Source organism: Balaenoptera ricei, chromosome 21, assembly GCF_028023285.1.
Source record: "Balaenoptera ricei isolate mBalRic1 chromosome 21, mBalRic1.hap2, whole genome shotgun sequence".
In the NCBI taxonomy this organism is placed as follows: domain Eukaryota; kingdom Metazoa; phylum Chordata; class Mammalia; order Artiodactyla; family Balaenopteridae; genus Balaenoptera; species Balaenoptera ricei.
Genome location: NC_082659.1, coordinates 31,718,257 through 31,743,480, shown reverse-complemented (window position 1 = coordinate 31,743,480; position 25,224 = coordinate 31,718,257). Strand labels below are relative to the sequence as shown.

Sequence of the window (25,224 nt, the reverse complement as noted above, 5' to 3'; positions counted from 1 at the left end):
AGTCATATGAGCTCAAACACATTCTAAAAGATCTACATTTTCTTACTCCCTTCCCCCAAATTTTGTGATTTTTACGTCTTCATGTTTATTTCTTTGCTGTTCATTGTAGTTATAATTGCTTTCACAGAACTTTTCGATTGTTTTTTAATCTATATACTGGCTTATTTAAGTGATCTTTAATCTTTTTTATATATTTGCCTTTCCTATTGTAGTTTTCCCTTTCCTATAGATTCTTGCTTCTTTCTATTTACAGAAGACCTTTCATTATTTCTTTTAGGATAGGTTTAGTATTGCTGTATTCTTTTAGTTTTTTCTTGTCTGAGAAATCCTTTATCTCTCCTTCTATTCTAAATGATAATCTTGCTTGATAGAGTATCCTAGGTTGCAAGTTTTCCCTTTCAGGACTTTTGAATATATCTTGCCATTCCCTTCTGGCCTGCAAAGTTTCTGTAGAGAGATCAGCTGATAGCCTTATGTGGGTTCCCTTGTAACTGACTCTTTTTCTCTTGTTGCCTTTAGAACCCTCTCTTTATCTTTATCTTTTGCCATTTTAATTATGATATGTCTTGGTGTAGGTCTGTTTGTGTTCACCTTGTTTGAGACCCTCTGTGCTTCCTGTACCTGGATATCTGTTTCCTTCTTTAGGTTTGGGAGTTTTTCAGCCATAATTTCTTCAAGCATATTTTCGATCCCCTTTCCTCTTTCTTCTCCTTCTGGGATTCCTATTATTTGTAGATTGGCATGATTTATATTATCTCATAGATCTCATATGTTGCTTTCATTTTTTTTCATTTGTCTTTCAATCTGCTGTTCTGATTAATTTTTATTATTCTATATTCCAGATCATTTATCTGTTCTTCTGCATTATTTAGTTTGCTATTTATTGCCTTTAGCTCTTTTTTTTTTTTTTTTTTTTTTTTTTTTTTTTTTTTTGCCACGTGGCTTGTGGGATCTTAGTTCCCCGAACCCATGCCCCCTTCAGTGGAAGCATGAAGTCCTAACCACTGGACTGCTAGGGAATTCCCCTAGCTCGGTTTTTATCTTGGCAATTGACTTGTCTAATTTTATTTGGCTCCTTTTTATAGTTTCTAGTTCCTTGTTTCAGTAATGGGCATTTCTATTGATAATCTTTCTTAATTTCTTCAGCACTTTTATTACCTGCTTTTTTGAACTTGGGGTCTGGTAGATTTGGGAGGTCTGTTTCATTGCTTATTTTTTCAGGGGATTTCTCTTGTTCTTTTCATTGGGAGTAGTTGCTCTGCCTTTTCATTTTACTTATATAGTTCTCTGACTCTATGAATTTAGGAGAAACCATTACCTACCGTGGTCTGAAGGGCTGTTTTTATGTGGGAGTGACCCTGTGTAGACTGTGTGAGTCCAATATTTTTGGCTCAAGGGCTGTTTTTGGTATGGATGCTTGCCATGTCTTTCTCATGGTGTGCTGGCCCTTGTCCCCTTGATAAGGGGGTGTGCATGGTGTTGTGACCAGAGCCTGCACTGGATGTTGGGCAGAGACTCCTCTTTGCTCTGTGGTTGTCACAGCCCTGTTGGGGACAGGGTCGGCTCCCCAGTTGTTGGAGTAGAAGCCCCCAGATCCATTTCTAAGCTGCAGTATGAGGAAGATGGGACTGGAGCACTCCCTCTGGGACAGGAGCTGCTGCACATTCCTCCCCAGGTGCCGTCCACCAAGATGTGTGACTCTGTGATGTTGCCTGCCACTTGGTGTGTGTGTCCACAGAGTTCGCTGCTTCTGGCACCTGGAATCATCTCTGCCATGGGAGTACCAATAATTGGCTCAGATGTCCGGCATGCATGTGCAGTCCTAGTCCCAAAACCCGCCGGCCTGAGATCCCACCAGTGCCATACCACCGTTGCCCACTGTGGGAGCATGGATAGTTGGCTTAGATTTCAGCCCCCCACTTCCACGTGTGGGTGCCCCAAAAGTTTGCAAAACCCTCGGCAGTGGGTACCGCGCCCTGTTGTGAGCATGCTGACAAAGAGGCTGGTATGGTAAACCCATGACCCTCCTTTCATGTGTTGACAATGGGGCTCTTATGGTGAACCCATGCTCCATCCTGCACACACCCCCAGTTGCAACTTGGGCCACACTCCAGGCCCTTCAGGCTGTCTCTGTACAGCCAAACTGAGTTCTCTCCCCAGACTGTCCACTGAAGCCCAAGTTTCAGAATCCAGCCATTGCGCACACCAGCAGGCATGTGGAAAGTGCAGTGACATGGCAAGGGCGGTCTGTGCTGGTCTCTCTGTACCCTGTTGGGCCACACTCTCCCCTTGAACCTCTAAAGCTCCCTATTTGTCCCACCAGACCTCGCAACTGGTGAAGGAGGTTCCTGGGGTGAGGGAACCTTTCCTCTTTCACAGCTCCCTCCCATGGGCACAGGTCCCATCCCAATTCCGCTTCTCCTCCCTTTTCCCTTCATCCTACTCCACTATGTGGGGATCTTTCTTGCAGCTTTGGTTGTATGAGATCGTCTGCCTGCTTTCAGTAGGTATTCTGTGAGACTTGGTCTGCATGTAGATGTATTTTTGATGTATTTGTGGGAGGCGGTGAGTTCCAGGTCCCTCCACTCTGCCATCTTGATCTCCTCCCTCTCAGTAGCATTTTTAAACTTTATACTTTTACTTCTCTTCTCCCTCAGGTTCTTATTCTTTTTTTAGTTATTGATGTTATAGTAAACATATTTTTTATATTGTGTATCCTATAACATATATTGTACTATGATTATTTTTAATATATTTGTTTTTTTACTTTTAGACTAGAGTGAATTATGCACCACCATTACACTATTACAGAACCTAACTTTGACTATATATTTACCATTAGCAATGAGTTTTATGCTACTTTCTCATGTTTTAATGATGTTAATTAGCATTATTTTACTTCAGTTCAAAGAACTCCCTTTCGCATTTCTTGTAAGGCATGTCTAGTGGTGATGAACTCCCTCAGCTTTTATTTGTTTGGGAATCATGATCTCTTTTCTGAAGCACAGTTTTGCTGGGCATAGAATTCTTGGTTGACAGTTTTTTTCTTTCAGTATTTTGAATATATAATCCCATTCTCTCCTCACCTGAAATATTTCTGTTGAGAAACCTGCTGATAGTCTTATGGGGGTTCCCTTGTATGTAACTTGTTTTTTTTCCTCTCTTCTTTCAAAATTCTTTCTTTGTCTTTACTTTTGACACTTTAATTATAATGTGTCCTGGTGTAGCCCTATTCAGGTTCAACCTATTTGGGGTCCTTTGTGCCTCATATATTTGGGTGTCCATTTCTTTCCCAGTTTTTGGAAATTTTCAGCCATTATTGCTTTGAATGTACTTTCTGTCCCTTTTTCTTTTCCTTCTGGAATTCCCATGATATGGATATTGGTGTGTGTGTGTGTGTGTGTTTGTGTGTTTGTCCCATAGTCCTGTAGGCTTTCTTTCTTTTTCATTCTTTTTTTATTTTTGCTCCTCTGACTGCATAATTTTAAATATTCCTGCCTTCTAGATCACTGATTCTTTATTCTGCATGGTCGAGTCTACTGTTGAAGCTCTCTATTGAGTGCTTCAGTCGTGTTTTTCAGCTCTAGGATATCTCTTTTTAGTGGTTTCTGTTCCTTTGTTGAACCTATTTTGTTCATTCATTGTTTTACTAATTTCATTTGGTCTTCTGTGTGTTCTTGTAATTCACTAAACTTCTTTAAGGAGATTATTCTGAATTATTTCTCTGACACTTCATAGATCTCCATTTATTTTGGGTTAGTTATTTTGCAGCATTTTTAGTTTCATTTGATGGTGTCACATCCACCTGATTTTTCTTGCTCCTTCATTCCTTACTTTGGCACCTGTGCGTTTGAGTTATTGGTCTCCTCTTCCAGACTTTACAGGCTCACTTTGGCAGAGACAGTTCTTCACTAGTCAGCTCAGTTTAGGTTTCTGGACATGTCCTTGGGCAGGCAGGATCTATTTTTGGGCAAGGCCGCTGCCCAACCTCTGAGGTCAGGGGAGGGGGTACCACTGGCTATTAACTGTTGGATAGGACTGATAGTGTGGTTCCCTGCCCAAGAGAGGCAGTAGGATATACTCTGTGGTTGTCTAGATTCACTGGTCAGGCTTCCTAGAAGGTCAGAACAGGGAACTTTACTCAGCAATAGCTGGGAGATGAATTCGCTTCCCTGCCCTGACAGGGAGCACATGACCTGCATGGCTCATTGTTTGTGGACCCACATTAAGCAGACTGTGCCCTTAATTCCTTGGACACATGGGGCCACTGGGTTTTGCTCTGAAGATGGGGAAAACCATGGGCTGTGCTCTCTGTTCAAGTGCCACTGTGAGCAGGGTTGTTGAATGGGTGGCACAGCTTCCTGTGTGCTCTGGCTAGATTTGTTGGTTGGGCTTCCTGAAGGCTATATTTAGCAGTGGGCAGGGCTGTGAATTTGTGTCCTTGTCCAGGTGTAGTGGGGAAACCAGCTTAGCTCTTTGTTTGTGGTCTTAACTCAATCTAACTGGCACTCCAAGTTTCCTGGCCAAACAGTGCCACAGGCTTTGCTCTGTGAACAATCAACTCTGCCTGCCATACTCTGCTCAAGTGTTGCTGCACTATGCAGCTACCAGGTGTTCTGACCAGGCTTCTGGTCAGGGGGAGCCGGGAGCTATACTAGGCATTAGGCAGGGCTATGAACAGATCCCCTGACTGGGTGGAAGTGGGTAGCAGATCAGGTTCCAGGGCTGGCAAGGCTTTTCATCTGAGGACTCAAATCAGGCATTCCTATACCTCATTGACTTCCCTTGTCATACTGTTCCACTGTCCTGGCTCTGCAGATGAGCAAAGCTGCTAGTTGGCACCTACAGGTGCTATAGATGGGAACTCGGCCTGCCAAGATCCAAGCAATGATTGCTGCAAGCCCCTCCTGTCTTCTCTGTCATGATCAGATTCCCAGGGGTCAAATCTCACTCATCCTTTAGGGGCTCCCAGAAGTGACCCACAATACTAGGGGATCTGGATGTCCACTCTAGGCCCTTTTCCCACTTGAGGGACTGTAGGCTCTGGGAAGACCTCTCAGTGTGGTGCTGCACCAGTCTTGGGGAGGGGCAATGCATTCAGTGTATATCTGCTCCTCCTAACCTTCTAATGAGGTCTGTCTTGGTCTCTGGTACAGGGGCTGCTTCAGCCTCACCTCCATGTTCTAGAATTTTCTCAGTGATGTCCATGAATAGTTGCTAGTTGTTCTTCTTGTGAGGGGGAGTGAAGGGGGAAAGACCTATGTTGCCATCTTGGTGATATCACTCCTGTTGGAATTTAATTCTTATTATGGACCTGGAGACAATGAGGGGTGATGAGACAAATGTCCCAGGTATTGTCATTAAAAGTGTCATATTTTTAAATGTAGGGGCTCTTTCATTGTTGCTTTTTTAAAAAAATTAATTTATTTTTGGCTGCATTGGGTCTTTGTTACTACGCACGGGCTTTCTCTAGTTGCGGCGAGCGGGGGCTGCTCTTCGTTGGGGTGCATGGGCTTCTCATTGTGGAGCACAGGCTCTAGGCGCACGGACTTCAGCAGTTGTGGCACGTGGGCTTCAGTAGTTGTGGCTCGCGGGCTCTAGAGCGCAGGCTCAGTAGTTGTGGCTCACGGGCTTTGTTGCTCCGCGGCATGTGGATCTTCCCAGACCAGGGCTCGAACCCATGTCCCCTGCATTGGTAGGTGGATTCTTAACCACTGCTCCACCGGGGAAGCCCTCTTTCATTGTTTAGAGGGAGGCTTACTCTATGGGCAAGGGACGTCCAGGGATATTTGTTCATGTCACTCCAGTTGTTCCCACCCCAAGTTTCAGATTCTGACTCCTTTCACACCAAACATGGTAGGTTTGATAGTTAAATTGGAGCTGGAACCCTACAGTACTTATAGCTAGGCCCTGAGCTTGGTCTTCAGCTGTATCAAACCGACAACTGCAGGAGGTGATAGTCACTACAGTGCTCCTGCAGAGGCTTTCTGATTGCCTATTTGCATTGTCAGTTGTTCATTTACAGTTTTTCCGTTCTGTTTTTCATAATGTGCTTCCTCTAGCACTGCCATAAGAAGCCAGTTGACCCCAAAATATTTATTATAGCTTGTCTTTATAACAGTGAAGTGCCTTGATGTTCCTCACAACTTGGCCTCTACCTGCACCTTAACTTATGCCACATTTGGCACAATTTGAGAAATGATGATGTCATTGCGTATCATGAATTACCAGTGTCCCATTTCTCCTTGGCAAGGAAGATATTTATGCACTCGTTAAATATGTGACAGCCTAATCACAAGAATGCTTTCCTGAGGGTCTGTTTTCTGTGGTTTCTCCTGATACTAGTTACTGTGTCATTGAGAATCTTGGCAGGAAGCAGATAGCGTACTTACAACTGAGGAATTTGGTTACGTGGCCACTTTGTGAGCTGGGAGGTGGAGTATTATGTGGACTCTCCTGAATGAACATGAGAGCTGTTCTAAGAAATTAGGTAAATGGAACATCATGGTCCATATAGCCAAAAATCTAATGTAAAAATAGCCCTTTTATATAGTTATGGCAGTTATTTAAGAATTATCTTTAAAGCATTCAATTGTTAAATCATGGCAAAGCTAGACATAGGCTCAATATGCTTATATCTCAATAAAATTTCATAAGAAGCTCTTCAGCTTCTTACTTGTCCAATGAACTGTATTTCCATATTCTTAAGTATTTGATAAAACAATAAAATGTTCATAATTAGAAAAATATTACTTTTACCACCCTTCAGTGAATTGTCTTTTATTTGAATTTTCTTTGTTGTTAATGTAGTATCCCAAAGGGATAACCTTGGAGGCATTTTCAATTATTGTCACCCAGATGCTGGGACTCAGTCTGGGCATATCATATGATGACCCAAGGAAATGTCGATGTTCAGGAGCCATCTGCATAATGAGTCCAAAAGCCATGTAAGTTTTTAAAAAATAAGATTTATTTATTTGTTGTATTTATTTTGTTTTAAATAACTGAAGTGAAAAATTTTAGTATTTGCTTATAGCACGAATTAACTATAAATGGACCAAGGACCACAAAAGATAAATATGAGATTTTAAGCCTAAGAGTAGTATGGTGGGAGGTTAGCATTAAGAACAGTCAAAGATAGCAAATCCAGTCTGCAAGATACATTAGCAAAGGAATTCTCCATAGACTGTGTATTTTAAGAAATCACTTAATAAGGATCTTTAAAAATATGTCGTAGGCCAAAACAAGTGGCCTTTGTTTTTAGACAAAATTTTCTGCTTTGCTTTTAGAGTATATTAATGTTGTGGAAAAACTACGATCTAAAGAATATAATATTTGTGTGACTTTGGATAAATTACTAGGCCTTGCTTAGATTTATTTTTGTCATCTTTAAAATGGGAATAATTATGCCTGTTCTCTTATTTCACAGAGTGATATAAGAATAAAATGAGAAAATAAAATAGGAAAGTGTTTTTTAAATTGTAAAATCCTACAAGTATGTGATGGATTAGTTACAGTGATTTCTAAATTTGCCAGTGTTCCCCACATAGTATATCGTACAAGGGCTACAGCAGATGTCATTAGTATTCTACAGTTTTTATTTGTAAAAAGGGCCTATGTTGAGTATGACCTATTCATAACTGAAGAACAATCAACAGTCAAAAGTGAAAACAAGCCATTAATTTCTGAAAACATGCTCTTTTTATAGTTACTTCTAAGCACCACCTAAGGTTAACTCTTACATTCTAAAAATAGGTCAAACACAAACATATATATTTTTATATACACACATTTTATTACAATTTAGTTCTCCATGGATTATATATAAAAACGATATTTTATATGTATAAAATATTGTATAATTTTATTAAATTAAATGTATAATAAATTAAATATATTATAATAAAATTTATTAAATCAAATATAAAATTTGTATAGCTATATAAGCAATATGAAAATTACCATTCTGGGCCTATTGTCCATTTGGCCAACTATTCTCAAGTATGCTATGACAAGATGTTTTGTGTAGGTCACCCAGAGTCTGGTATTAATGATAATAAAAATAACAGATATTTACATTGTGCTTGCTATGTGCTAGAGACTCTTTCAAACACTTTACATATGTTAAGTCATTTGATCCTCACATCTCTTTAGGGCAGGTCCTATTATTCTCATCTTTACAGACAAGAAACTGAATTATAAAAGGATAACTACCTGTGGTCAGAGAGCTGGTTGTGGCAGTCCTGAGTTTTGAACCCAGGCATTCCGGCTTTAGAATCTGTGTTAATAAACATTTGGATTTGTATGGTGCTTTATGACATTTAAACTGCTTTCATACATATTCTCCAGTCTCTTAAAAAACTTTTGTGATGTGTGTAGAGCAAGTATTATCTTAATTTTTACAAAATCTAACAATTCTAAATGCATACATATGTAAGATATATAAATGAATATATAAGATCTATCTATAAATGTAGATAGATATATCTTTTGCATTTCTAGAGTACATCTCATTCATTATTTTATGTAATTTTCAAAGAAGGCATGTGAGTAAATAAGGCAAATATTATTATTTCCATTTGTCTTTTTCCATGTGTGTTTTTTTTTTTTTTAAAGCCCTGGAGTACAGAGAGCCTAAATGACTCTACATTGGATATACAGACAATAAGTGACCAACTTCAGCTGATATCAGTAATGTCACCAATGATTTATTGGGTACTCACTATAAGCCAAAGAGTTAAATTAGGCACTTTACTTGTTTATTAACATTTAATCCTCATAACAACCCTAAGAAGTGGATGGGTACTATCCGTATCTTGTAGATGAGAAAACTGAGACTTAGAGAGTTTGATCACTTTGCTTAAAATCTCATAAGTTACAAGATTGGTACTAGTCAACAGGTTTATCTAACTCAAAGCTTTTGTTATTTTCTCTACTCCATATTGACTTCATATAGAGGACAGTTAATATACTGGAATTAATTTAAACCAAGTAGCAAAAGAACATTAAAATGTATTCGTACAAACTTCATTCTTTAGTTCAGTAATACTTCTAGTATATTATTTTGATGATGCAATTTATATCTACTTTTTAAAAGTGGGTAACTTTTAACATAGTCTGCACAAACAAATGAGTTCAGAAGTGGAGGGAGGAAAGAGCACAGAAAATGGCAAAAGCTATGAATGTAGGAACTTAGGGAAAACTCATGGTGAAAGTTTGCTTACCTATCCAGTTGCATCATTTTACAAAAAGGCAAAAACACTTAGAAGGAGTATAGAGTTACCAGTTATCCAAAGAAATTGAATTATTTTATTCTTACTGCTTTCTCTTAATTTCTTACTAAGACCAATTTTATTAAGCTATGGGAATTTGATTGGGGAAGAGGAGATACCATCTTGGAGTAAGGAATACATTGAGGGGAATGTGGGCTTTGGAATCTTACACTTGTTTGCTATTTTTCCTATCCCTTATTTTTCTCATCTGAAAAATGAAGATCATGATAGGTACATCTCACAGTTGTTGTGAGGATGCAGTTAATCAAGTAAGTTATCAGTGTGCTGGTATCTCTTCTTATTTGAGGAGTAGAAAGACCTAGGAGGTATTAAAATGGTGGTGTAGGGATACACAAGAACAGTGAGAATATGGAATGTTGGGAAAGAAGTGTAGACAAGAGACAGACCCTGAAAGAAAAATGAAATACTATAAAATGCTGTCAAGTGCTAATCCCAACTTCAGGAAAATGGTAGAGAGTACAACTTTTTTTTGCATAATTTCCTTCTGTCACATAATTTCTCTGTTCTTTGAATATAGAACTTAGGCTAGTTATATCATAGTTTCAATAAGCCTTTATAAAATAATTTGGGAGCAAAATAACATAGCATTAGAATTTAGAGTGCAAAATTGCAACCAAATGAATGTTAATAAAAACTTCAGATAATTGATTCAAGTAAACTTTGGGAACACACATTCTTAGTTAAGAACTGCCATATGGGCAGCAAAAAGGTGAATAATTAGGGATTAAATACAGTTAACTATAAATAGTTCCCAGATCAAAAATATTATACAGTTTTTTTATTTAAAAGTTTTCTTCACTAAGATCATCAAAATTTATGGTTTATAGTAAAATATCTATTAATATTTAATAGTAAATATTTTATTGAATTATTTACTGTTCAGAGATGAAATTTTGAGTAAGAAGTACCTGAATTTGAAGTCTTAGATAACTGTGTGTGAATACTGATCCCGCTAATGTACAAACTATCTGAGTCTGAGGAGGTTTCTAGCTTCTCTAAACTTTAATTCAGTTTCTATAAAATGTTGATGACAATACCAACCTCTCTGGTTTGTTGTGAGGATTAAATAATCAAGTGAATAAAATACCTGGCTGATAATAGGCGCTCAATAAATGTCAGTTACCTCCTTACCTTACAAAGTTGTACTGCATGTGGAGAGTGACTCATCTTATGGAAATATTGTCTGAAGTTATTTTTATTAGTGATATATGGACATAATTATGTTAAATATTGATTAATATACAATTTCTGTGAAATCTTTGAGAAAGCTCAGGACTAAGCACAGTACAGTCTGTTTAACAAAAGTTTGTTGTTATTAGGAAGAATCAACAGACAGTTGGTTCTATGTTTGCTTAGAACTGTGCAGGTAATAAGTGATACCAACCATAAAGATGACAAAATTCCTGCTTCAAACAACTTACAATTCAATGAATTATCTATCATATTATATATGTAGTACAAACCTATGAATAAACATTGAAAAACCATTGAAATAGAAGAGATTCAAACTTTCAAAGAGTTTGGTTTTAATTTGGTCAAGGGAAGGATAGAGGAAATAGAAGTTTGAAGAGTTGTTGATATACATCTGGGAATTTACATAAATGGATATTTGGTTTTCTCCACGCCATTATTTCAGTTGTATTTCACCTAGGCAGAGGTATCATACACATACATAACCATATTTTTTCTGTATATGCAAGAATTTACATACAACCACACCCAGAAGCTCAAAACTTTCTCTTAGGTAGATTTAGTTTGTAATGCATATAAAAAATAAAATTTATCTATTCTGTTTTTTCTTCCAGTTTTACTGAAATATAACTGACATATAGCACTGTATAAATTTAGGGTGTACAGCATAATGATTTGATTTACATCCATCATGAAATGATTATCACAATAAGTTTAGTGAACATCCATCATCTCATATAGATAAATAATTAAAGAAGTAGAAAAATTTTTTTTCATGTGATGAGAACTCTTAAGATTTACTCTCAACAAATTTCATATATAACATAGAGCAATGTTAATTATATTTATAATATTATACATTACATCCCTAGTACTTACTTATAACTGGGGGTTTGTGACTTTGACTGCCTTCATGCAGTTCCCCTTCCCCCACACATCTGATTTCTTTTTCTATGAGTTTTTTGTTTGTTTTGTTAGTCCTGTTATACAACGTAGTATTTGATATTTCTATACATTTCAAAATGATCACCATGATAAGTCTAGTTATATATCACCATACAAAGATAGTACATAGTTACTGTGTTCCCCATTTTATTTTAAATATTTTACTTTTATTTATTTTATTTTAAATATTTTACTTTATTTATTTATTTTGGCTGCGCTGAGAGGCATGTGGGATCTTAGTTCCCCGACCAGGGATCGAACTGGTGCCCCCTGCAGTGGAAGTGCAGAGTCTTAACCACTGGACCGCCAGGGAAGTCCCCACAGTACATTTTATACCTGCAATTCATTTATTTTGCAGCTAGAAGTTTGCACCTTTTAATCTCCCTCACCTATTTCTTTCCCCCACCGCCCCCACCCCGGAAACCACCTCTTTGTTCTCTGATTCTATAACTGTTTCTGTTTTGCTCTGTTAGTTCATTCGTTTTGTTTTTTAGATTCCACATATAAGTGAAATCATACAGTATTTATCTTTCTCTGCCTGACTTCTTTCACTTAGCATAATGCCCCCTAGTTCCATCCATGTTATCACAAATGGCAAGCTTTCATTCTTTTTTATGGCTGAGTATTTTCCACTGTATATGTGTGTGTGTGTATATATATATGTGTACATATATATGTATATACATATATATATATATATACACCACATCTTCTATTCCCATTAATCTATTGATGGGCACTTAGGTTGCTTCCATACCTTAACTATTGTAAATAATGCTCTAATGAACATAGGGATGCATGTATCTTTTCTAATTTGCATTTTTGTTTCTTCAGATAAATACACAGGAGTGGGATTGACAAATCATATGGTAGTTCTGTTTTGAAATTTTGAAGAATCTCCATACTGTTTTTCATAGTGACTGTACCAATTTACATTCCCACCAACAGTGCATGAGGGTTTCCTTTTCTCCACATCCTCACCAACACTTGCTATTTGTTGTCTTTTTTGGTAATAACCCTTCTGACAGGTGTGAGGTAGTATCTTCTTGTGATTCAGTTTCCGTAATGACTAGTGATGTTGAGCATATTTTCATATGCCTGTTGGCCATCTGTATGTCTTCTTTGGAAAAGGTCTATTCAGGTCCTCTACACACTTTTTCAGTTGGGTTGTTTTATTGATGTTGAATTGTATGAGTTCCATGTATATTTTAAATATCAACCTGTTATTAGCTATGTCATTTGCAAGTATCTTCTCCCATTCAATAGGCCACCATTTCATTTTGTTGATAGTTTCCTTCACTGTACAAAAGCTTTTCAGTTTGATGCAGTCCCATTTATTTATTTTTGCTTTTGTTTCCCTTGCCTGAAGAGACAGATACAAAAAAATATTACTAAGATCAATGTCTAAAGAGCTTACTGCATGTTTACTTCTAGATGTTTTATGGTTTAAGATCTTACATTTAAGTCTTTAATCCATTTTGAATTTATTTTTCTACACAGTGTGAGAGAGTAGTCTAGTTTGTTTCTTTTGCATGTAGCTGTCCAGTTTTCCCAGCACAATTTACTGAACAGGCTGTCTTTTCTCCATTTTATATTCTTGCCTTCTTTGTCATAGATTAATTGACCATAAATGTGTGAGTTTATTTCTGGGCTTTCTGTTCTGTTCCACTTATCCATGTGTCTGTTTTTGTGCCAGTACCATACTTGTTTGATGACTGGCACTTTGTACCATAGTTTGAAATCAGGGAGTGTGATACCTCCAACTCTGTTCTTTTTCAAGATTTCTGTGGCTATTTGGAGTCTGTTGTGCTTCCGTACAAATTTTATAATTATTTGTTTTAGCTCTGTGAAAAATGGCATTAATATTTTGATAGAAATTGCATTGAATCTATAGATTTCCTTGGGTAGTATGATCATTTTAACAGCAATTGTTAATGGGATTGTTTCCTTAATTTCTCTTTCTGATAGTTTGTTGTTAATGTATAGAAATGTGTCACATTTCTGTATGTTAATTTTGTATCCTGCACATTTACTGAATTCATTGATCAGTTCTAGTAGCTTTTTGGTGGTGTCTTTAGGATTTTCTATATATAGTATCATGTCATCTGCAAAAAGTGACAGTTTTCTTTCTTTGTTTCCAATTTGGATTCCTTTTATTTATTTTTCTAGTCTGATTGCTGCGGCTAGGACTTCCAATACTATGTTGAATAAAATTGGTGAGAGTGGAAATCCTTGTCTTATTCCTGATCTTGGAGGAAATGCTTTCAGCTTTTCACATTTGAGTATGATATTAGCTGTGGATTTGTCATATGTTTAGATCTGAAATGAGTCTCTTGTAGGAAGCATATGTATGGGTGTTGTTTTTGTATCCATTCAGCCACTCTGTGCCTTTGATTGGAGCATTTAGTCCATTTACATTTAAATTAATTATTGATATGTATGTACTTATTCCCATTTTGTTAATTGTTTCGGAGTTGTTTTTGTAGTTCTTTTTTGTTGAGGTGCTCTTCCTTTTTTCTGTTTTCTTATGATTTGATGCCTACATTTGGTGTTATGTTTGGATGCCTTTCTCTTTTTTGTGTGTATATCTACTATAGATTCTTGGTTTGTCGTTACCATGAGGTTTGTGTATAGCAATATATATATATGCTTGTTTTAAGTTGCTGATCTCTTAAGTTCAAACACGTTTTAACAACCCTGCATTTTTACTTCCCACCCCCAATGTTTACTGTTTTGGACATCACCTTTTTGTTTGTGTATTCCTTAACTACTTATTGTAGATGTAGATGATTTTACTACTTTTGTCTTTTAACCTTCCTACTAGATTTATAAGCTGTTGATTTATTACCTTTATTGTATATTTGCATTTCCCTATAAGATTTTTTCTTTTGTAATTTTCATGTTTCTAGTTTTGGCCTTTTCTTTTTCACATAGAGAAGTCCCTTTAACATTTCTTGTAAAGCTGGTTTGGTGGTACTCTTATTAGCATTTGCTTGTCTGTAAAACTTTTGATCTTGCCATCAAATCTGAATGAAAGCCTTGCCAGCTAGAGTATTCTTGGTTGTAGTTTTTCTTCCTTTCATCACTTTAAATATACGGTGCCACTCTCTTCTGGCCTGCAGAGTTTCTGCTATAAAGTCAGATGATAGCCTTATGGGAGTTTCCTTGTATGTAACTTGTTGCTTTTTCCTTGCTGCTTTTAATATTCTGTCTTTATCTTTAATTTTTGTCACTTTCACTACAGTGTGTCTTGGTGTGTTCCTCTTTGGGTTGATCCTCTTTGGGACTCTCTGTAACTCCTGTACCTGGATGTCTGTTTCCTTTCCCAAGTTAGGGAAGTCTTCAGCTATTATGTCTTCAAATACAATATGTTCTCTGCCCCATTTTCTCTCTATCTTCTCTTTCCGGGACTACTATAATGTGACTGTTAGTATGCTTGATATCGTCCCAGAGGTCTCTTAAGCTGTCCTCATTTCTTTTTATACATGTTTCTTTTTCCTGTTCAGCTTCAGTGATTTTTCACTACTCTATTCTAGCTCACTGATTTGTTCCTCTGTATCATCTAATCTATTGTTGATTCCTTGTGGTAGATTTCTTATTTCAAGTATTGTATTCTTCATCTCTCTTTGTTGCTTTGAATTTTCTAACTCTTTGTTCATGTCTCACTCTGTTCATCCATTCTTCTCCCGAATTTTTTGAGCATCTTTATGATTGTTACCTTGAACTCTATATCAAGTAGATTGCTTGTCTCCACTTCACTCAGTTCTTCTTTTGGGGTTTTATCTTTTTCCTTCATTTGGACCGTATTCCTCTGTTGCCTCATGTTGCCTAATTTGCTGTGTTTTTTTTTTTTTTTTCACACTACTATAGTTAATTTTATTTGTTCAAGGACTCATCTTGCAAGCATTAAACCAAGCTTGGGCTTTGATTCTGGGAGCCCAGATTCACATACTTAGGAAGATAAGAGTAGACTGTGCTCCACATACAGGGATGAAAACTAAAGGCTCGTGGTTAATCACACTGTAGTTTTAAGTTTCTGCAGCCTAGCAGCCAGAAGTCACAGGTCCTTTAGGTCCTTCTGGATGTCCCAGAGGGTGTCTGCACTTTTCTTGAGTTGTGCAACCTCATCATCCTTCAGCTTCTGGCTGATAACACTGGTTAACCCCTGAGCATTCAGGATACATGGAAGGCTCAAGAAGACTTCATTCTCAATTGCATACATCCCCTTCACCATTGTTGACACTGGGTGAATCCTGGATAGGTTTTTCAACATAGATTCAATAAGATCAGCCACACTTAATCCAGTAGCCCAGTTGGTGTATCCTTTTAGCTTGATGACTTCATAGGCACTTTCAACCACCATCTTGTGCACTTTCTTCCAATTTTTACTATCATTGTCCGTTCCCATTTCTGGATTCAGTTCCTGGAGAGAAACACCTGCCACATTCACCCCACTCCACACAGCCACACTTGAGTCGCCATGTCCTCCCAAAATCCATCCGTGGCAGCTGCTGGGATGAATGCCAAGTTTTTCAGCCATAAGATAGCGATATCTAGCAGAGTCCAGATTACATCCACTTCCAATCACATGGTGCTTGGGTAATCCACTTAGTTTCCAGGTAACATATGTGAGAATATCCACTGGGTTAGAAACCACAATTATGATGCAGTCAGGACTGTACTTGACGATCTGAGGAATGATGAACTTGAAGACATTAACATTCCTCTGCACCAGATTCAGACGACTTTCCCCCTCTTGCTGGCGAACTCCTGCAGTTACCACCACGATCTTGGAATTGGCGGTCACAGAGTAATCTTTGTCTGCCACAATTTTTGGTGTCTGAAGGAATAAGCTCCCATGCTGCAGGTCCATCATTTCTCCTTTGAGTTTATCTTCCAAAACATCCACAAGAGCAAGCTCATCAGTCAGAGACTTTCCCAGAATGCTGATGGCACATGCCATACCAACTTGTCCAACACCCACTACAGTGATCTTATTGTTTGGGACCGTTGCCTCTTCATCTGCAACTGGTGCAATCAGTTTTTCCTTAAGAGTTGCCATTGTGCCCAGGGGAGAGAAAGTTCTCGAGACGGTGGTAAGGGTCGCACCTAATTTGCTGTTTTTATTTCTGTGTATCTGGTATTTGGTTGTTTCCCAAACTTGGAGAAGTGACCTTTTGTAGATGTCCTATGCGTCACAGCAGCACATTCCTCTCTGGTCCCAGAGCTATATGCTCTAGTGGTCCCCCTAAGAGGACTGTGAGGGTCCTTCTATTGTGATGGGCTGACTACTGTGGTTGGTCTGGTAGACTTGGCTGGACTGGTCCCCTGTCCAGTTGGTTGCCAGTCCCTGCCTTGTTCGGAGGCTGCTGGCCACTGGTGGGTGGAGCTGTGTCACAAGGTGGCTGACTGTGGAAACCCTTGGGGTCCTGGGGCTAGTGCTGGCCCAGTGGTGGGTGGACCTGGGATTGGGGTGGGTGGCTGTGGGGCCAGGGGTCCTGGATCTAGTATCAGTCTGCTGGTGGGTGGGACCAGTTCCTGACATGGCTTACTGCATGGTCCAGTGTGTCCAAAGCTGTTGACAGCCTGCTAGTAAGCAGGGCTGGATCCCAGGTTGGCTGATGAAGGGGTCCGAGGTGTCCCAGAGCTGGTGTTAATCTACTCGTGTAGCTCAGAGGGTCCTGGGGCTGGTGCTGGCCTGCTGGCGGGTCAACTGGGTCCTGACATGGCAGGCTGCAGGGCTCTGATGGTCCTGGTGGGGCTGGTGTCTGCCCACTGGTTGGTGGGGCCAGAGTCCAGGGGATACCAGGGCTGGTGGGAGAGGTTGTGCGAGTGTTGAGCTGGCTGGTGGGGGAGGCTGGTCTCAGGGAGGCTAGAACTGGCTCACTGGTGGGTCACCCACCCAGGGGTATGGGTCTTGCCTTTACCACGTCTCCACCCTTCCAACCCATCTACTTGTGGTTCCATCTTCATATCTTTAGTTGTAGAAGATCTTTTCTGCTACTCTTCTAGTCTTTCTCATCAATAATTGCTCTGTAAATAGTTGTAAATTTGATGTGCCCATGGGAGGAGGTGAGCCTAGAGTCTTCCTACTCCAACATCTTGGTCATTCTCTAATCTGTCGGTAATTTTTTTTATTGTAGTTGAAATACTCAACAGGAATTCTCTTAACCAATTTTAAATTTATTACTTAACTACAGGCACTATGTTGAACAGCAGATCTCTATAATTTATTCATCTTGTATAACTGAAACTTTATACCCATTTTACAGCTCCCCATTTCCCCCTCCTCCTAGCCCCGTGGTAACTCTGCATCTATGGGTTTGACTGTTTTAAGTATCTCATATAAGTGAAAGCGTGAAGTATTTCACTTTCTGTGACTAGCTTATTTCACTTAGCATAATGTCCTCGAGGTTTTTCTGTGTTGTTGCATATGTCAGGACTTGCTTCTTTTTTTTTAAGGCTGAATAATATTCCATTGCAGATATGTACCACATTTTCTTTATCCATTCATCTTTCAGTGGACATTTAGGTTGACTCCATATCTTTGCTATCGTGAATATTGCTGCAATAAACATGGGAGTGCAGATATAACTTACATATCCTGATTTCAATAGTTTTGGATATATACCCAGAAGTAGGATTGCTGGATCATATGGTAGTTCTAGTTTTAATTTTTTGAGGAACCTCACACCTGTTTTCAAAAGAGCCTGGACCAATTTACATTTCCATAAACAATGTACTAGGGTTCCAATTTCTCCACATCCTCGACAGCACTGTTTATCTATTTTTTAAAGAATCATAGCCATCTTAACAGGTGTGAGGTCTTTTTTTTTTTTTTTTTTTGCATTTCCCTGATGATTAGTTATATTGGTAACCTTTTAATATACCTGTTGGTTATTTATATGTGTCTTCTTTGGGGAAATGTCTATCCAAATCCTTTGCCCATTTTCTAGTTGGGTTGTTTAGTTTTGCCTATTGAACTTAATTTTGTTTTAAGAAGATATGTATTCCAGTGAATGAAATCACATGACCTCCTGCGGAATGACTTTGGCCTCTGAGCGCTTGTTATGAACATTTATCATTACCTCTTGAATTTAACATTTTGAAATTAACTTATATAATATAGAATTGTGTTTTCAGAAGTATACTGCCATGACATTATATGGATTCATCTTTAGGCAATCCAGTGGTGTGAAGACTTTTAGCAGTTGCAGTTTGAGTGACTTTGAAAATTTCATTTCAAATATGGGTGCCCAATGTCTTCAGAATAAGCCACAAATGCAGAGGGCTCCGGCAGCAATCTGTGGGAACGGCAGAGTGGAGGGAAATGAAATCTGTGACTGTGGTACTGAGGAAGTAAGTCTGATAATTGGAAAATTGATAAATTTATTGTTTTAGTTCAACTCTTTGTCATAAATGTTATATATCTCAAATATGACTGAGTACTGTGCAAAATATTGGCAGTAATGAAATCAAGGTTGAAATACATACAAGAATATACCATCTAGATTTAATAGGTTGAAGATTTTTGGAAAAATATAAGAATATTCCCAAAAAATTATTGCTGACAGGAAAAAAGGGAAGTCTACAATGAGCTTTTGGTTCCAGACTAAATACGTAAAATCTTTCAAACCTGTGCTTAACCTTTGGACATTTGATAAGTGTCTTATTGAAGATTAATGTGGGAGCAGACCATCAAGTACCCTTTAGGGTATTGCCTCACAATGGAATCAGCAGTATGGGGAGGGAAGACTGTTAAAGTTACAGTCTGAACATTGGGTGATTTTGATTACTCACTTGATAGAGAAGCCCTAGAGAAAATATAATGAATGTAAAAGGTCCAGGGTGTAATGCTTCTAGACAGTTCAGTTTTTGCAGCAGTACTGCAAATATCATAAATGTTCATGATCATAAGATAGAAATGATATTAGGATTGGATACATGCATGGGTCAGAACAAATTTGTACTCATATCACATTGTTTTAATACTGTGCCTTTATATTATGTTTCACCATTTGGTAGAACAAGTCCTCCCTTTTTACTCTTCATCTATTTTTAAATCAGTTTTCTTGGAGGCATCATCTGCATACAGTAAAATACAACAAATATAAGTATACAGGTGGATGAATTTTTGTAAATGTACACAAGCATTGGTACAATTCAGATAGAGATGTTTTTTCATTTTTTAAATTGACCTACAACACTGTGTTAATTCCTGTTACACAACATAGTGAATCAATATTCTATACATTTCAAAATGATCATCTTGATAAGTCTAGTTATGATATGTCACCATATAAAGTTATTACATAGTTATTGACTATGTTCCCCATACTGTACATATTATACTCATGACTCATTTATTTTGCAACTAGAATTTTGTACCTCTTAATCTCCCTCACCTATTTCTTTTCTCCCCCCAAACCCCTTCCCTCTGGCAACCACCTGTTTGTTCTTTGTATCTATAACTCTGTTTCTGTCTTGCTATGTTTGTTCATTTGTTATATTTTTAGATTCCACATAAAAGTGAAATCATAGGTATTTGTCTATCTCTGTCTGACTTATTTCACTTAACATAATACCCTCTAGGTCCATCCGTGTTTTCACAAATGGTAAAATTTCATTCTTTTTTTTATGGCTGAGTAATATTCCATTGTATATATGTACCACATCTTCTTTATGCATTTATCTATTGATAGGTACCTAGTTTGCTTCCATATCTTAGTTATTGTAAATAATGCTGCAGTGAACATATGGGTGCATATATCTTTTTCTTTTATTGAGTATCAATGATTTAAAATATTATATTAGTTTTAGGCATACAACATAGTGATTAAATATTTTTATAGACTGTACTTCATTTACAGTTGTTATTTTAAAAAGGGCTATATTTCCCTGTGCTGTACAATGTATTTTTGGAGCTTATTTATTTTATACATAGTAGTTTGTACCTCTTAATTCCCTACCCCATCTTCCCCCTCTTCCCTTTCCCCACTGGTAACCAGTAGTTTGACCTCTATATCTGGGAATCTGTTTCTGCTTTGTCATATTCATTCATTTGTTTTATTTTTTATATTCCACATATAAGTGATAACATAGAGTACTTGTCTTTGTCTGTCTGACTTATTTCACTAAGCATAATACCCTCTAGGTCCATCTGCGTAATTGCAAATGGCAAAATTTTATTCTTTTTTATGGCCAAGTAATATCCTATTGTATATGTATACCACATCTTCTTTATCCATTCATCTGTTGATGGACACTTATGTTGCTTCCACATCTTGGCAATTGTAAATAATGCTGCTATGAACATTGGGGTGCATGTGTATTTTTGAATTAATGTTTTTGTTTTCTTTGGATATATATTCAGGAGTGGAATTGCTGGATCATATGGTAGCTTGATTTTTAGTGGTTTTTTTTGAGGAACCTCCATACTGTTTTTCATAGTGGGAAACTGTACAATGGTTCTCTTTTCTCCACTTACTTACCAACATTTGTTATTTGTGATCTTTTTTTTTTTTTTTTTTTTTTTTTCGGCTGTGTTGGGTCTTCGTTTCTGTGTGAGGGCTTTCTCTAGTTGTGGCAAGCGGGGGCCACTCTTCATCACGGTGTGCGGGCCTCTCACTGTTGCGGCCTCTCCCGTTGCGGAGCACAGGCTCCAGACGCGCAGGCTCAGTAGTTGTGGCTCACGGGCCTAGTTGCTCCGCGGCATGTGGGATCTTCCCAGACCAGGACTCGAACCCGTGCCCCCTGCATTGGCAGGCAGATTCTTAACCACTGCGCCACCAGGGAAGCCCTATTTGTGATCATTTTGATGATAGCGATTCTGACACATATGAGTTGACATCTCATCGTGGTTTTGATTTGCATTTCCCTAATGATTAGTGTTGTTAGCATCTTTTCATGTGCCTATTGGCCATCTGTATGTTTTCTTTGGAAAAATGTGTATTCAGGTCTCCTGCCCATTTTTAAATCAGGTTATTTGTTTTGTGGATATTGAGTTGTATGAGCTGTTTATATATTTTGGATATTAACTCCTTATCAGGCATATTATTTGCAAACATTTTCTCAAATTCAGTAAGTTGTTTTTTGCTTTGGTCAGTGGTTTCCTGTGCTGCACAAAAGCTTTTAAGTTTAATTAGGTCCCATCTGTTTATTTTTGTTTCCTTTGCCTTAAGAGACAGATCCAAAAAATATTGTTGCAGTTCATGTCAGAGTGTTCTGCCTGTGTTTTCTTCTAGGAGTTTTATGTTTTCAGGTCTTATATTTATGTATTTAATCCATTTTGAGTTGATTTTAATACATGGTTTAAGAAAATGTTTCAGTTTTATTCTTTTAATGTAGCTGTCCAGATTTCCAGCACTACTTATTAAAGAGATTGTCTTTTCCCCATTGTATATCCTTGCCTCCTTTGTTGAAGATTAATTGACCATAAGTGTGTGGGTTTATTTCTGGACTCTATATTCTGTTCCATTGATCTATGTAGCTGTTTTTGTGCCTGTATCATACTGTTTTGATGACTGTCTCTTTGTACTATAGTTTGAAATCAAGGAGTACGGTACCTCTGGCTCTGTTCTTCTTTCTTCAGATTGCTTTGGCTATTTGGACTCTTTTATGTTTCCATACAAATTTTAGAATTATTTGTTACAGCTCTGTGAAAAATGCCATTAATATTTTGATAGGAATTGCATTGAATGTATAGATTGCCTTGGGTACTATGGCCATTTTAGCAATATTAATTCTGCCAGTCTATGAACACTGTATATCTTTCCATCTGTGTCATCTTCAATTTCTTTCATCAGTGTCTTATGGTATGCCAAATACAGGTCTTTTACCTCCTTAGTTAGCTTTGTTCCTAGATATTTTATTCTTTTTGATGCAATTCTAAATGGGATTGTTTTCTTAATTTCTATTTTGTTAATTCATTGTTAGTGTAAAGAAATGCAACAAATTTCTGTATATTGATTTTGTATCCTGCACTTAACAAAATGTCAGTAAGTACATACCTACCAATAATTACTTTAAATATAATTGTACTAAATGCTGCAATCAAAAGAAACAGAATGGCTGAATGGATAAAACAATAAGACCCATATATATATACTGCCTACAAGAGACTCATTTCAGATCTAAAGACACATGCAGACTGAAAGTGAGGGAATCAGAAAAGGTATTCCATGCAAATGGAAATCAGAAGACAGCTGAGGTAGCAATACTTATGTCAGACAAAAGAGACTTCAAAACAAAGACTGTAAGACAAAGGACGTTATATAATGATTAAGGGATCAATCCAAGAAGATGCAACATTTATAAATATATATGCATTTAACATAGGAACACCTAAATACATAAAGCAAATATTAACAGACATAAGGGGAGAAATTGACAGTAACACAATAATAGTAGGGGACTTTAACACCTCACTTACATCAATGGACGGACCATCCAGACAGAAAATCATTAAGGAAAGACTGGTCTTAAGTGACACATCAGACCAGATGGAATTAAGAGAAGTAAATATAGAACATTCCACACCAAAGCAACAGAATACACATTGTTTCAGGTGCCCTGTAACATCTCCAGGGTAGATCACATGTTAGACCACCAAACAAGTCTCAGTAAATTTAAGAAAATTGAAATCATATCCAACATCTTTTCTGACTAGAATGCTATGAGACTAGGAATCAACTACAAGAAAAAAAGTGTAGAAAACAGAAATATGTCAAGGCTAAACAATATACTGCTAAACAACCAATGTATCACTGAAGAAATCAATTAAGAAATTTAAAAAATACCTGTAGGCAAATGAAAGCAAAATGCAATGAACCAAAATCCATGGGACAAAGCAAAAGCAGTACTATGAGGGAAGTTTTTTAGTGATACAAGCTTACCTCAGGAAACAAGAAAAATCTCAAATAAACAACCTAATCTTACACCTAAAGTAACTAAAAAAAAGAAAAAACAAAACCCAAAGTTAGTAGAAGCAAAGAAATAATAATCAGAGCAGAAATAAATGAAATAGAGACCAAAAAAATAGATTAATGAAGCTAAGAGGTAGTTCTTTGAGAAAGAGAAAGAAAATTGATAAACCTTTAGCCAGACTCATCAGGAAAAAGAGAGAGTGAACCCAAATCAATAAAATCAGAAATGAAAAAGGAGAAGCTACAACCAACACCACAGAAATTCAAAGGATCATAAGAGATTACTTCAAACTATATGCCAGTAAAATGGACAACATGGAAGAAATGTACAAATTCCTAGAAATGTGCACTCTCCTAAGACTGAACCAGGAAGAAACAGAAAATATGAACAGACCAATTGCCAGTAATGATATTGAATCAGTAATAATATTAAAAAAAAACTACCAACAAAAAATGTCCAGGACCAGATGGCTTCACAGGTGAATTCACCAAACATTTGGAGAACAGTTAACACCTGTTCCTATGATAATAAACGACCATATATATGCGTCTTTCCCTGAATTCTTTTCTGTTTATTTGTCTGTCCTTATGCCAATTCCACACTGTCTTAACTAATGTACTTTTCAGTAAGTCTTGAAAACATTGTGTGTAAATCAGCCAACTTTGGTCCTCTTTTCCAAAATAGCTTTACCATTCTAGGACCATTTTATTTCCATGTAAATTGGAGAACCGGCATGTGAATGTAGGGACTTTGATTCGAATTGTATTGTATTCATACATCAATTTGGGGGGAATTACTTTTCTTACCAATGTTAAGTCTGCCAATCGATGCACATTGTGTATCTCTCCACTTATTCCGATCTTCTTTAGTTCTTCAATAGATTTCTTGTTTTGATAGTGTTTAAATTTTTTATTTAACAATTGTATCACAATTGTATTAACAATTGTGTAACAATTAACAATTAAAATTTAACAAATAAAATTAACAATTTTATTTAACAATTTTATACTAACAATAGTATAAAAATTACAGTGAACTTTCCTGAATTCTAGTGTTGATTAGAAGTGCTGCTTTGTTCTTATTTTTAGGGGGAAAGTTTTCTGACTTTCACCATTAAATATGATATTAGATATAAGCTTTTTTAAAAAATAGATGCCCTTTACCATATTGAGGAAATTTCCTTCTATTTCTAGTTAACTAAGAGTTTTTTAAATTGAATAAATTTGAAGTGTAATATTGTAAGCTTAAGTTGTACAGTGTGTTACTGTGATACATTTATATATTATATGATTGCTGATGTAGTGATATTTATTACATTACATAATTACAGTACAATATTAGTGTCTATATTCATTATATTGTGCACTAGATCTCTGTGGCTTATTTATTGCTCGATACAAGTGTGTACCCTTAAATACCATCACTCTTACTCCTCTGCCTCTGCAACCTCTGGTAACCAGTACTTTACTCTGTTTTTCACAGGTTTAAAGATTCCACATATAAGTGATATCACACAGTTCTTGTCTTTCTATGTTTGACTTATCTCACTAGCATAATGTGCTCAAGGTCCACACATGTTGTTGAAAATGGGAGGATAGCTTCCATTTTCATGGCAGAATAACATTCCATTGTGTATGTGTACCAAATCTTTTTTATCCATTAATCCATTGATGGGCATTTGGGTTGTTTCTATATCTTAGCTATTGTAAATAGCCAAGATTTATTGTGATAAATGCATATATCTCTTTGAAATTCTGTTTTCATTTCCTTTGCGTATATACCCAGAACTGGAATTGCTGGATCATATGGTAGGTCTATTTTTAATTTTTTGAGGAACCTCCATATTGTTTTCCATAGTGGACCAATTGGT

At 37.1% G+C, this 25,224-nt stretch overlaps 2 protein-coding genes across 2 annotated transcripts in view; one reads left to right on the top strand and one right to left on the bottom strand.

Annotated features, from left to right (window-relative positions):
• Positions 1 to 25,224, top strand: part of ADAM32 (ADAM metallopeptidase domain 32) — a 193,975-nt gene that overhangs the window by 80,510 nt on the left and 88,241 nt on the right. Inside the window, exons 11-12 of the mRNA XM_059909354.1 lie at positions 6,811 to 6,947; positions 18,611 to 18,788. Coding sequence (XP_059765337.1) covers positions 6,811 to 6,947; positions 18,611 to 18,788 — 315 coding nt within the window. The remainder of the gene's footprint in view (positions 1 to 6,810; positions 6,948 to 18,610; positions 18,789 to 25,224) is intronic.
• LOC132356418 (L-lactate dehydrogenase B chain-like) lies at positions 15,277 to 16,532 on the bottom strand. Its single transcript, XM_059909208.1, has one exon. It carries the CDS (start codon positions 16,489 to 16,491, stop codon positions 15,487 to 15,489), a length of 1,005 nt encoding a protein of 334 aa, XP_059765191.1. The 5' UTR covers positions 16,492 to 16,532; the 3' UTR covers positions 15,277 to 15,486.

Excerpts from the sequence above, each read along its gene's own strand:
- LOC132356418 (XM_059909208.1), bottom strand. The coding sequence starts at position 16,491 with ATGGCAACTCTTAAGGAAAAACTGATTGCACCAGTTGCAGATGAAGAG.